Source organism: Suillus subalutaceus, assembly GCF_016647625.1.
Source record: "Suillus subalutaceus strain FC151 chromosome Unknown DFJ58scaffold_725, whole genome shotgun sequence".
In the NCBI taxonomy this organism is placed as follows: domain Eukaryota; kingdom Fungi; phylum Basidiomycota; class Agaricomycetes; order Boletales; family Suillaceae; genus Suillus; species Suillus subalutaceus.
This window is the reverse complement of record NW_024540974.1, coordinates 1-12972: the sequence shown is the minus strand read 5'-3', so window position 1 is coordinate 12972 and position 12972 is coordinate 1. Positions and strand designations below refer to the sequence as shown.

Sequence of the window (12972 nt, the reverse complement as noted above, 5' to 3'; positions counted from 1 at the left end):
CGCTCATTTTCTGATCGGTCGCCATGCTGCGAACTTCAGCCTGATACTCGGCAACGTAAATCTCGCTGTTGACTGCTTCTAAAGCGGAACCAGCGATGAGAGTGGGCAGCACGCTGACATCGCCGAGGTTGAGCACTTTCCCTCTACAAAAATAGTTAACCTATGAATATACGATCGAGGCTGTGGTGATTTTACCCGGTTTTCTTAACCAATCCTTGATAGAAATCACGCGCTCTCTGCGTAATCAATAACACATCTGACGCGGCACAAAGACAATGATCTCACCTTGTAATACTGGCTCAGGGTAGGTTCGCACGCAATCACGTACTGTATTGACATTAAACCCTAGCACGATATGTGAAATGTTCGACATACCAGAGTGATACCAGCTCTTCCCATCCTCGTCGCAACACGGAGCGGGTCAATTTCTAATTTGGAATTAGTCGCTGATCCATCACGACTGAAGAATAAAAGTATGATTTACGAAGTGGACACCCTTTGGGAAAGGCGTCTCCATCCTCTCCAATTCCATGCGGGGGTGAATCGGTAATCAGCACCACGACCTTTGTCGCTTCGTCCTTCCAGTCAGCCTTGTAGGCAGCGGACAAAGCATCACTTTGAGATTCAGGTCCATCACCACCGCCCGTCGCTGTTAAGCCGCCTAAATTCGCTGCGACACTTCCAAAATCGGTCGTGAAAGGGTATTCCTGGATGATGAAGCTCAGATCTTGAGGAGGATGATCGCGGAATGCAATAAGGCCAAATCTGAGATCTCCCGGAGCGAAGTTCCCCCAGATAGAAGTGTATTGCAAATCTGGGTGATCCCGTTACGCGCAGTGTCAATATACTGCTGTTGACTCCCTGTAGCGTCTTGGAGGAAACATGATGTCACTGAGTCGAATTTTATATCAGCGCCATGCAGTTTTCCGCGCAACGAAATGATTCTCACAGGGGGCGCAGAAGGCTTGACATTTGGGACTAACTCAAAAACGAAGCATTGTTTGGGACCATCGTACTTTAGGTGATGATTATGTAGGAGTACGGAATGAATAGAGAGGACGTACGACATGAGCATGGTCATAGTAAAAGTGGACCTATGAAGGGAAAAGGCATGAGAAAATGACAGGAAGGTAGACTCGGACACAAACGGCATCTGATCCTGGGTCGCAGGAGTCGAAGCAGTTCGACTCGCCGCTTAGCTTTATCCTGTGACACATGTGAGGTACAACTCTTAGCAACATCATGTTAGGACACGAACTTTGAGAAGGTTTGGCCATCACTGGTTCGTTCCAATATAGACCAGTTCAAGGAGGGAACATTCTGAGGATAAGGGTATCCATAACCCCAATAGGTGTCTGCAGTCTTCTTGTAGGTTATACCATACCCATCCTCGACACTGACCATCGTCCAGACGTTGCTTTGCCCCGACAATTGGGTAAGGGTCCACTGCACGAATTGAGCATATAGTAAAACAAGATGTGATTAGTTAACGTACCTTTTGCTTGTTGCTAGTCGGAGAAGGTGAAGCAAGCTTCAACCCTGGATTATAACCAGGGGCGCTTTCGATGACAAGATCCTGGTTGAGAACTTTGATGCGATACACCCCATTGGAAGTAGGTTTGGTTTGGTAGGTCATTGTATAAGGTGCAGTAGACAGAATCCAACAAGGAATATGAACAAGCTCAGCGCTCAACTGTTGAGTAAGTCTCGGGCACCTTTAAATGCCATCGACACTCTGAAGCTGTGTTAGCTAAGTGTGTCGCCATGAGCTCGGCATTTCCAAGGTTCCGAAAACAGTTGAGAATTGGGTTTACCGTATACGTATCATAGACGCGGGCATTGCGGCCTCGAGGGTGGAAGTCCAACAGAAAAGGTGAGAGTTAGAGAGATGATGAGGCCCTTTAAAGCTATGACTCCGATATAGAATGGACCACTTCCCAGCTGATGTGCCCCAGGTCCGGCGTTAAGATGTGACTGAAACTCCCGGACCCTAGATCTTGTAAGATGAGTGGAGTAAGGTGAGTAAAATCCCCAAAGCCCCCAAAAACTTGAAGGTACGTGCAGCTGACCGGGCCCGGCTCTGCTGTTAGCCTGTCAGTGACAGTGGCACGTACCTTGTTCTTCTCAACATAATTTTGGAGCTGAGTTTCTACTTCGGAACAGTAGTCTCATCACTTGTAACAGGGCACTTATGACTCATGCCAGGTCGCTTGACCTTATAACCTCATAGCGGTGTTCTGCTAACTCTTGAATATTGAATATTGAATTCGGACAGGTGGTACTATGCACAACACATAACCAACGCATAAGGAACAATCCACACTCATTCGTCGTAATGATACAAGTTACAGCGTAAACAGGCAGAGGTCGACAATTCATGATAACTTTGAGTAACGAAAGGCCTACAATTGTTTAAACAGCTCTGGGTGTGTGAGCACGATGTGCTCCCAGACAAGATCGTCCCGCGGTTGGGGCGCGCGAGCAGGGGGTTCTGGACCTTCTGGTTCCCCACCACGACGATTGGTAGGTGCTTTCAATGCACCTTGTGTAACCCATTCAGGATTTACTCCCCAATGCTCGAAGAACTTGTCTCGGTAGGATTCGAACGCAGGGAAAACGAGCATTTCATGGACAGCTCTCCAAGCGCTATCCAATGCACCCTCCACCCAAGCATGCCGTACACTGATGGCTTCGCCAGCGAAATGAAGATAACCCCCTGCAGCAGGATTGTTAAGGCTCGTGTAAAGATTTCCGAACTTTCCAGGTCCGAAGAAAGCAAAGGCACCTTAAAAAGAATATCAGTGAGACGATAGATAATATCGAACAACTCGGCTGCATGATACTGACCCATCGTATAAGGATCGTGGGACCAACTCCATCCCTTGGTTTCGATCAGCTGGTTACGTATATATTTTATATCAACGTTGTGCAGATCCGCCAGCTCCTTCAACACAAGCTGTTCAAGCGTTGCGTCATCTCTGCCTATCAACGCACCCAACCTAGTAGCATCCTCCGTCCAGCAATAGCTGGCGATAAGCGTAGTCGTCGTCCCAGCCTGGACGCTTCCAAAGGAAGGATAAACGACAGTGCGCAAAGGCCTGTCAGTGTACGTCTGTCCTCCAACTATATTGAGAGGATTTCCACTTAAATCCGTCCCGGTCGTCCACCACGCAGTTCTGAACTGCATTCCGATCTTAATGGAGGGACCATAGTTCAATGTTCGCAGAGCATTCGACTGCATGGGGGAGAGACCAGCTTGGCTGAGGTCGACAGTGCGGAGAACGGGTAAGGGGATAGTAGAGATGACATGCGAGAATTTGTGAAGATCCTTGTTGTCTGTAACAACGTCCATGCCAGAGTTGTCCTCATTAATTCCAATGGCCGTCACTCTGGAGTTGAATGTGATAGCGTCTTTGCTATTCTTGCGAATATATTGTTCCATGCAAGCCGCAATCTCGTTAGCGCCGCCACTGCAAAAGTGCGAACATCAGTCATCTCGCCTTGATTTACATGAGACTGCGTACGTACTCAATGCAAAACCATTGCGTGGGAGGCGGGTTAGGTCCGGGATGCCAACCAAAAGCAACGGCCTCTAAAACAGTCTCGGAGAGAGCGCGATCGTACCAGCCGGTGGACCTTATCAAAAGTCTCACACCAGTTGACAACATCTGTCGATAGAGACTTGTTGGGTAGACCAAGGCTTGGGCTCGGTATATACTTGAGCTGCATATAAGCGCGAGTCGAATAATGGTCGAAGCTCCTCATATATTTCCAACCTTCTGACCCTCCAGTCTTCAAATCGTCAAGTAGGCGTGTTGCAAAGGGACCAATGACATCGTCCATGATTGCCTTCACACCTACAGCGATGTATGGGTTCGAGCTAACGACGTCTTGGATCACCTGATCAGCCTTGAAAGGGTCACTTGGGGGCATCGCGTTCTGCCGCACTGTGACGCCATTATAAGAGTATAGGGTATTGTTGTTTCCCGCCGCCTACAAAATAGAACGGTTGACCTTCGTCTTGAGAGAGATACTGCCCTCGTTGAGAGGTGGGTAGTCGAAGAGGTTAAAGACTCGCTGCATGGAACTGATTTTCGGGAATCGCATAGCGCCAATGTCGAAATAATTGTAGGGCGATCCCGTTCCGTCTTGGAATTTGTATGTGAGAAGTCTTCCTCCGACTTTACCTTGAGCCTCGATGATGTGATATGGAATACCGAGGTCCTGGAGGATCAAAGCTGTGTACAACCCGCCCGCTCCTGTTAAGATATTTGGCTTGAATCAGGAGAATGTCGATTAGAACAGAGGAGCACTGACCTGCACCCAGGATTCCAACCGGTTTTTGCAGAGCTAATATCGACTGGCGCCTGATAATTCACTGGAGCGACTCTTAGTAAAACGACGATCAAAACAGAAGAGCGCCGACCTGCGTCCGAGATTCCAATCAGACCTACAGAGCTAATATCGGTTATCTTCCGATTCTGAGTCAGTGGAGCGGTCAACGGCCTTGGTACGCTAGGCGGGAGGGTTTCTGTGCCCTTCAGCTCATTATCGAAGGCTTGGATCAGGTTACGAGCATAGTGAGCATAGGTATCATACCCCGGCGAAGGGGAAGACGAGTTTGTAAAGTTTGCCATCGAAGAGGTGGATGTGCTTTCTTTCTTTGAATCTAGGTATACCCTTAGTTATAAGGGAGAGGCTGGAGGGTGTTCCGTTCGCGGAGAAGCCTGTGTAATACAAACAACCATTTTGGCTCGATACTAATCGCGAAGAATGAATGATATTCGTTCTTGCTTATATGCGTTTGTCATGTACTACCTATCAGAATTCAAATATTCAAGAGTTAGCACTGTGGATTAGGTTGGCATGTCTGGCTCCACTCATCTTACAAGATCTATGCCCCTTGATGTGATTATCGATTTCGCATCCATATCGTTGGCTAGATCATTGAGGGAGATTCAATCTTGACGCTGAGTACCTGGCAATTGAATAGTGGTTCGGCGGCTGGCGGTACCGGGTAACCTCATAACCTTGACTCGGAGGCGTTGAGGTCAGCTGCCTCCCATAGTAGCCTTTTCTGTTGGACTTCCACCCTCGAGGCCTCAATGAAACGTAAACAGAGATCTAGGTTGACTTGCTATCAGAACCACGGAAGCTGGGACGCGTGCCTACAGCGCTTTGAAAAATGGTTGACAGTATTCCGATTCGTAATCATACGTTAACGATTGTGAAAATAAATAAATCGTTGCGCTGAAAAAGGTATGTAAGAGTGTATGTAAGTTATGCAACTGAGCTTCCTCATGATCAACTAGCAGCTGTACCCTCCATCAATATGTGGATCTGTCCGGACGGATCTCTTATCACATTCAAATGTTTCTCATCGATCTTCTTCTGCAGCAGTGGGTACTACACTCTCTAATTTGGTTCTTGTATGGTGCATGGCCCATCAACACTTCAGCGCTCAGCAGCTGTGCTCTTTGGACATGTACGTCTTCCATTCCTACTTCTGACAGCTGCCATCATGGATAATCCGAAACAGTTTAGATTGTTCAAACGTTCACCACTGAATTTGGATCACGCAGATTCATTCACCCATAATGGCCTTCACAAGCCTTCACATAATGCAACATCGTATTATCGCGATAAATAGCCTTCGGTTTCTCGGACTTTCGAAAAAGCCGGTCACGGTGCCCTCCAGTTTGATCACATATATATATGTACTCTCTCACTTATTTCATCTTCTGTAGGGATTTTCGTCCTTATTATCTTCACACCTAATTCGTTGGACCAAATGGGTGATATTCAGTATTCTCTTGACCTTTTCAAACATTTAGGACGTCGCTCAGTCTTACCCCTGGTTTCGAGCCCTAGTCTTACTGTACGGGTGCAAGCTGCAGTGACTGGCGACCTTCCTGATCTGAATAATGTCCAAGGCGACGTGATTTATCTCTTTCCTAAAGTAAATGACCAGTCCAATAGCTCTTCTTTCAAACATCCTCGAACATGTCTACTGATGATTTATTTTAATAGAAAGCCGAGAACTTCGTATTCTTCAGGATCAACAACGTAACATCGTTCAGAAACTGCTCTGCAATCCTTCAAGCCAACAACTGCGGAAGACGTGAAAGACAATCTTACCAAGATTGCTTTTGCGAAGGCAAACGCCCGTGATGCAAGTAGTGTCCTGACAGTCGACATTGCGCAATACCAGATTGCATTCACCCGTACCGGCATGTATTTCCTTGGCGTAAACGAGGAGACTGGAGATGTTCGCTTCGACAAGCACTGCATGAGTGACGACAAGCAGTTTCCTTTGCGACCAAAGACTATGGGAACCCTATATTTGTCAAACCAAAACCTGATCCCGGTGAATGGATCAGTGCGCGATGATACTGGGGCTCTGCATGGCGTCATCACTGTCGCCGGAAGTAGTGGAGTACCTATTATCTTGAAGGAATTGATCTTCTTGACGCACGTTCTGCGAAGGCGCCGAGACTTGCACCAAAGCTTCAAACGACGTCATAGACCTATTTGGCTCATCGATAACGGTTGCTGGCGGCAAGCCAGTGGAAGGGAGGGCTCGACCACCCCCTTACAAAGGGCATGAGCATTTCGGCTTTCAAGATGGAGTCTCCCAACCTTGTCTACGGTGAGTATTTCCCGGACATCGCGTCTGTACGGTAGGACTTCAAACGTTCCGTCAGGGGGTCTTGTTATTCCTCGCCCTGGTCAGATTCAAGTTGATCCTGGAGTAATTATAATGGGTTATCCAGGCGATCCTGTACGGGATGATCCGACTACCAAGGTAAAACGTCCGGCCTGGACCAAGGATGGGACGATTTTGGTGTTCAGGAAGCTCGAGCAATCTGTCATCTCTTTCGAGGATTATGTACAGAGGAATGGACCTCGTTGGCGCGAGTTCATTCCCGGAGGCAATATATCTCCTCCACTCAACAAACAAGAAGCTGAAGATCTCTTCGGGGCACGGCTTATTGGAGGTGGAAATCGGTACGATTCGGTGATGCAATGTATGCTGATGCATTTGGCTCATCGAACACGTATTCGTGACAGGGTGCACCCCTTGCTAATGCCCCTTCCGCGACAATCAAGCTGTGGCACGCGACCCCAGACCTCAACAATGACTTTGACTACATCGTTCGCGACAATCCGAATATATCACAGTATGAACCTAGTGATTACTACTGCCCATTCACTGCACACACACGCAAGACCGCGCCGCGTAATTTGAATCCTTACATCGATGCTAAATTCCTTGAATCGGGTTCGATCGTACGTGAGGGCTTCCGTATGGCGGTGAGGTGAGAAGAGTCATGGGCTCTGCATTATTATTCCGCCTGATTGTGCTATCTCCTGCCCTCAGGTTACTGATCAAGAACGACGCGATGTAGCAAACGGAAGCCCTGAATTACCTCGCGGGCTTCTGTTCAATTGCTATATGTCTAGCTTGGACTCAGGATTCGTTCGTCAGACGATCGGATACGCGGGTAATGATTACTGGCCCATAACATCCCTGGTGCCACAGAAGAAGGGTAACTAATTTGACGAAGTTCTTGTATGCCACTCTAACCCATAGATTCTGATATCGATTAGGTCAGGACCCTGTCCTTGGTAGCCCTCCTGTGTATACACCTGCTCAAATCGAAGGCACATCTCCCTCAGTACAATCCGGGGATAAAGTCAACCTACAACTCACCGGTGCGGATGGTGCAACGTTCCAGGTATCCGGATTTGCTGAAGTTACCGTTAAGGGTGCGGCTCCACCACCCGGTGAACCGAACCCCTTCTTCGTTACTTCGAGGGGAGGAGAATACTTTTTTTGTTCCTTCTGTCTCGACCTTGAAAAGCTGGGCTAGCGCTACGACGTCTAAACTGTAAGATATAGTTCTATCTTCAGGAATCACTGATACTAAATAAGTCGTTCGCAGAGACATTGTTTTTCCTCCTCGATGCGACGGGTAGTATGCAAGTCTATATCGAACAAGTGCGAGACACCATCCAGTCGCTGTGCGAACGCCTTGTTGCGACTGGAAAATGGTCAGGTGGCGATTTAAGATTTGGACTTATAGCATTCCGCGACCACCCCCCGCAAGATTCCACGTACATCACCCGCCAGTACCCTTTCGACTCTAACGTTTTGGCTGTCAAGGCGAATCTGGCGAATCTGCAAGCGGATGGTGGTGGTGACGGACCCGAAGCTCAGTGTGATGCGTTCGCTCGTGTCCTGAATGCGGGATGGAAGGACGAAGCCACCAAGGTCGCCATACTTATCACAGATTCACCACCCCATGGTATAGGGGAGGACGAAGATGGATTCCCCGGTGGATGTCCACTTCGTACGTTACCTATTATTTAATGATCTCAATATCTAACTATGAAACAGAGAACGACCCTGTGCGTCTTGTTAATAGGATGGCTAGGCTCGGCATTACATTGGTATGTTCATTTCACGATTTCCAGTCACGGAGATTTACGTCGATAATAGCATGTGCTGGCGTGTGAACCCACGATGAGCATGGACTTTTCGGTAAGTATATTATGATTGCCTCCAACATTCTAACTGTAACGTTGATGAACAATTCAGACGCCCCTCGACTTCTACAAAGGCATTGTTCAGAAGACAGGGTGAGATTTTAAATCGTACATTTGAGGCTTCGACTGACTATATGTTGCATAGGGGGAGGTTCTTCCCCCTTTCTGACGTCAATTCATTGATTGGGCTTTTCACCGGCAGTATTTTAGAAACTGCTGACATCGACGCCCTAGTTGTCAAACATACAGATGAAGTTTGCACATTAGCTAAGGAGCAGAAAGCAACAACCGGTGATATCAGCAAGGATTTATACGGCCGTTTGTCATCTTCTGCTCAGGTCAACACCTTCACTGTTGAGGATATATACGCCGCGAATGAGCAGGGTGACAAGAATGTTCAAATCTGGCTCAACGCAGAACAAATCGACAACAACACGACATCCCAGATCAAAGAGGTCAGTCTTCCGATTTCTGTTGGCCCTACTAGACATGACAGCTGGTACAGGTACTGGTTTCCGCCTCAAACGCGAGTACCGCCAGGGTGGGACACCGGCAATGAGTTCAAAGATACAGCCCGTTAGCCTCAATCAGGTATGCGATTTCTCTCACTCTCCGGTGTCCAAGTGACGAGTATATCCCGTGACAGGTTGAAACAGTAGTGAGGATGTGTTTGGCGAGGGCTGCGTGAACCTTTTGTTCTCAAGGAAATGTAAATACAATGTTCACTTCTGTAACACTACCGTCCAATTTTCAATGTCTTAACGTCCAGCGATCCATGGATGTTCCAGAACCGGATTGATCCAGACTTTGAAATTCTTGAAACTGTACCGCCAAAGTGACTTATCATCTTGACTCCTAGACCTTACTTGGCGGTTAGCTGTAGGAATGGGGTGGGGGAGGACTTCTGTGGAGATGCGGGGGTAGAAGTAAAGTTAATTATGTAAATTTGTTATTAGTAACTCTCACTGTCTACTATTTGCAGCTATGTGCTTTCAGCATGCTCTCTTCAGACGTGGCATCAGCTAAAGGACTACTAGATTGCTGAACGAATGAGTACAAGACATTTGGCTGCTGATTCTTCTTCAAGTTGGCAGGACCCTCAGGCTGAACCTCCGACCCGAGGTACTAATAGCCTATAGCTCGTCTGGATGACACCGATGTCCGACAAGTTGAATCCGAGTCCAAGCACATCACATTCATGATCTGTTCATTGTTCCTCCGCACCTCTGATACGCATCAATCAATGTCCCTGTCACATGTACGCACGCACGCCCGCCGAATTTAGGGTTGTCATCAGTGAGAGAATCCATGTTTTATATTGACATACACAATTCACTCCTGGCAGCGCCACACCGGGTAATGTTCTGTAACGTCTGGGTCCCCAGTTTCAAGTGCGTGCATGTCTATTTTGTACTTCCTTTATCCTAAATACATATCTAGCGTCGCAAGGCAAATGGATCTGAGTTGTTCAAATAGTGTGTCCACCTCGCCTGTATGCCCACTCTCTGCCTCCGGCTCGGATTCATTTGCAGGCTCTACAAACGCTTACTAAGTGTTAAACCGAGCTGAGCTCGCCGCTCTACCTCGGTCATACAGGGTTGTCCTCGATGAGACAATTCACGTTTTATTTTGACCTACTAAGTTCACGATCCATGCAATGGCGAGTCAGCGCCAGGCCGAGTAATGTCCTGCAACGCATGGGTTCCCAGTTTTGAGTGCATGCATACCTATCGTATACTTCCTTCATCCAATCCCAAATGCGACTCCGAGTCACTGGTGTTTCTCCTGCAAGGTCTTACTCATAGGTTTTAGATGGTTTCGAGCCTAATAATCTTAAATCCGCTGGCAATATGGGAGGCAGAAAGCTCCTGCCATATAAGGTAGGAGGAAAGCAATCTGTTGGCCTTATCTGTGGCGTGGGGGAAGAGCTCCAGCTTGAAGCAAAGCATTCTCTTCCCTTATATGGCAGGCAAAAGCTCTGAAAGCTCCACTGAAAGCACCCTTAAAGTGCCATGAAAGCTCCAGAAAGCACTCTTAAAGCGCCATGAAGCATCATAAAAGTACCCTCAATCACCACTGCAGTGGTCCAAAAGTACCCTATATATTTATGGTCATTTCAGAAATAATTTCAAACTTGTGAAAATAATTCTTTTTGTGGGCTGGTACATATCTTAGAGGGTACTTATATGGTCATTTCAGAAATAGATTTCAAAACTTGTGAAAATAATTCTTTTGTGGGCTGGTACATATCTTAGAGGGTACTTCAGGAATGATATGAGCCAAGAATTACAGAAAACGGCGGTTGGGATGTGGAGATATGGTCAAAATACTGACTTTTTGGCCCACCCAATAGTCACCAGTAATGATCTCCAGATACTTATATGGTCATTTCGAAATAGGTTTCAAACTTGTGAAAAAATTTCTTTTCATGGGCTGGTACATATCATGGAGGGTACTTCTAGGAATGATATGAGCCAACAATTAAAGAAATCGGCGGTTGGGTTGTGGAGATATGGCCAAAATACTGACTTTTTGGCCCCACCACCATATGTCACCAATATTGATCTCCAGGTGGTCCAGGATCATCACCAATCGATTCCTACACCTAAAAAACCCTAGGACAGGCCTTTACAGTATCGGTCTTAAGTTAAATTCAAGCACAGCAAAATATAGGAGGTAGGAGGGGGGAGGAGGACCTTGTATATCTCAAGAACGCGATTTTTTCTGGGAAATCTGGCTCGACCATCGTGTTCAGGTGGATCAAGAACCCCCAGGAAAAATGCTTTTGTAGCACTGGCAAGTCATGGGAAGTCTGTAAAAATCGATCTTTGTGGGGGGTATGAGGCAAACTGACATATTTCAATTCAAACAGGCTAGAAATAATCTGGGACCATCTCCAATCGATTCCTGTGATCATAAAACACTAGGAACATCCTTTGATATATCAGTATTCACATAATATGAAGATATATGAGATAGGAGGGGGAGGGGGACCTTGCATATCTCAAGAACATGATTTTTTCTGGCAAATCTGGCTTGACCATCATGTTCAGAGGGTTCAATAACCCCCAGGAAGGATGCTCCTGAAGGACTGACAAGTCATGGGAAGCCTAGAAAAATCGATCTTTGTGGGGGGGGCATCAGGCAAACTGACACATCACAATTCACATGGGCCCGGATGACTCTGAGACCATCTCCAATCACTTAATATGATACAAAAACACTAGGAACATCCTTTTATACATCAGTATCGACATGGAATCCTGCCTCTGGGCACAGTAGGTAGTAGGTAGGGGGAGGGGGTAGCATCACTCTGAAATATGATTTTTTCGGACCAAACCAGTGTTCCCATCAGATTCAGACGGCCAAATAACCCCAGAAACAAGTTCTATTTGAAGCCAAGCAAGTCATATGAAAGCTCAAAAAATCAATCATTGGGTGAGGCAGCATAACAGGGGTGACATTGCTTACATAAGCAAAGCGGTCAACTTGACCATAGGTGGGCAACTTTGCAACAACATGACTTTGCCATATCAAATTGTTGCTCCTACTGGTCTATGGCTTCAGAAATAAGCCTGAGATCAAGCTATGCAAGTCATGCAAAGGCTGACAAAATTGACTTTGGGTGAGGGCCTCAGCACAACAGGACTTGATAACTCATGACTTTGGAACATGATTTTTTCGCACCAAACAAATGCTGCTATCAGATTCAGGAGGCTCAATAACTTCTAGAACAAGTCCTATCTTGAGCCAGGCAAGTCATGTGAAGGCTGAAAAAATCGATCTTAGAGGGTAAGGCAGCATGACAGGGGTGTTCAAATTTGAAACATGATTTTTACACATGAAATGGGCATGCCCACTCGATTTAGATGGTTCAATAACCTCAGGAACAAGTTCAAGATACAGTCATACATGTCATATGATGGCTGGAAAATCAATCTTAGAGAGGGAGGCAGCATATCAATGTTGGTTATTTGCTTCTAATAAGCCAACTTGCAAAATTTCAACAAGCATCTTCCAATTACAATATATAGCTTTCGTTTGATTGACGCTGATCATATGCACAAAAATGTGCTGTTTCATCGAATATTTCTTATGATAAGATGTGGCTTTATTATTGTGGCCTGATGTGACAATGATTATATAAGCAAAAATGCGGTCAACTTGAACCAAAAAATTCTCTTTCTTGCTTCTCCCTCCCTCACTCATGTATTTAATTGCTGTCCCTTTGTAAACTGTACATATTTTGTCTTTGTAGTTCTGGGGCCTTTTGTGGTTGGTGTTACCCTTTGTGAGGGTCAAACCATTGTTGATGGCACCACCTTTTTTCGCTTCTGGGGGCTTTTATGGCTGGTGCAACCCTTTGTGAGGGTCGAGTCATTGTTTATGACACCAACTGTTTTGATTCTATGGTTGGTGCAA

The 12972-nt window shown here is 46.5% G+C and overlaps 3 protein-coding genes across 3 annotated transcripts; 1 reads left to right on the top strand and 2 right to left on the bottom strand.

The window, feature by feature from the left end:
* Positions 1–34: 34 nt before the first annotated feature.
* Positions 35–1636, bottom strand: DFJ58DRAFT_850298 (uncharacterized protein; the record flags this gene model as incomplete). The annotated part of the gene is made up of 11 exons (XM_041393761.1): positions 35–143; positions 196–236; positions 286–345; positions 376–460; positions 496–814; positions 849–870; positions 950–1015; positions 1065–1094; positions 1149–1206; positions 1259–1446; positions 1496–1636. Coding segments are annotated over 11 exons (1119 nt in total), but the record flags the coding sequence as incomplete, so codon positions are not given.
* Positions 1637–2235: 599 nt separating this feature from the next.
* DFJ58DRAFT_833334 (uncharacterized protein) lies at positions 2236–5067 on the bottom strand. Its single transcript, XM_041392231.1, is given in 7 exon segments — positions 2236–2785; positions 2848–3470; positions 3529–3636; positions 3656–3993; positions 4015–4259; positions 4318–4350; positions 4427–5067. 7 exon segments carry the CDS (start codon positions 4635–4637, stop codon positions 2403–2405), a joined length of 1941 nt encoding a protein of 646 aa, XP_041234689.1. The 5' UTR covers positions 4638–5067; the 3' UTR covers positions 2236–2402.
* A 303-nt stretch (positions 5068–5370) lies between these two features.
* On the top strand, positions 5371–9131 carry DFJ58DRAFT_850296 (uncharacterized protein; the record flags this gene model as incomplete). Its single annotated transcript, XM_041393760.1, has 14 exons — positions 5371–5485; positions 5748–5959; positions 6031–6066; positions 6104–6428; positions 6487–6649; positions 6685–7018; positions 7072–7290; positions 7382–7550; positions 7612–7788; positions 7947–8354; positions 8402–8454; positions 8504–8545; positions 8603–8643; positions 8696–9131. 14 exons carry the CDS (start codon positions 5371–5373, stop codon positions 9129–9131), a joined length of 2730 nt encoding a protein of 909 aa, XP_041234688.1.
* Positions 9132–12972: the final 3841 nt, after the last annotated feature.

Coding starts and splice junctions, on each gene's coding strand:
- DFJ58DRAFT_833334 (XM_041392231.1), bottom strand. CDS start 4,637: ATGGCAAACTTTACAAACTCGTCTTCCCCTTCGCCGGGGTATGATACC. Junction 4,351..4,426: donor GATTGGAATCTCGGACGCAG/GTCGGCGCTCTT, acceptor AGTCGATATTAG/CTCTGCAAAAACCGGTTGGA. Junction 2,786..2,847: donor CCACGATCCTTATACGATGG/GTCAGTATCATG, acceptor ATTCTTTTTAAG/GTGCCTTTGCTTTCTTCGGA.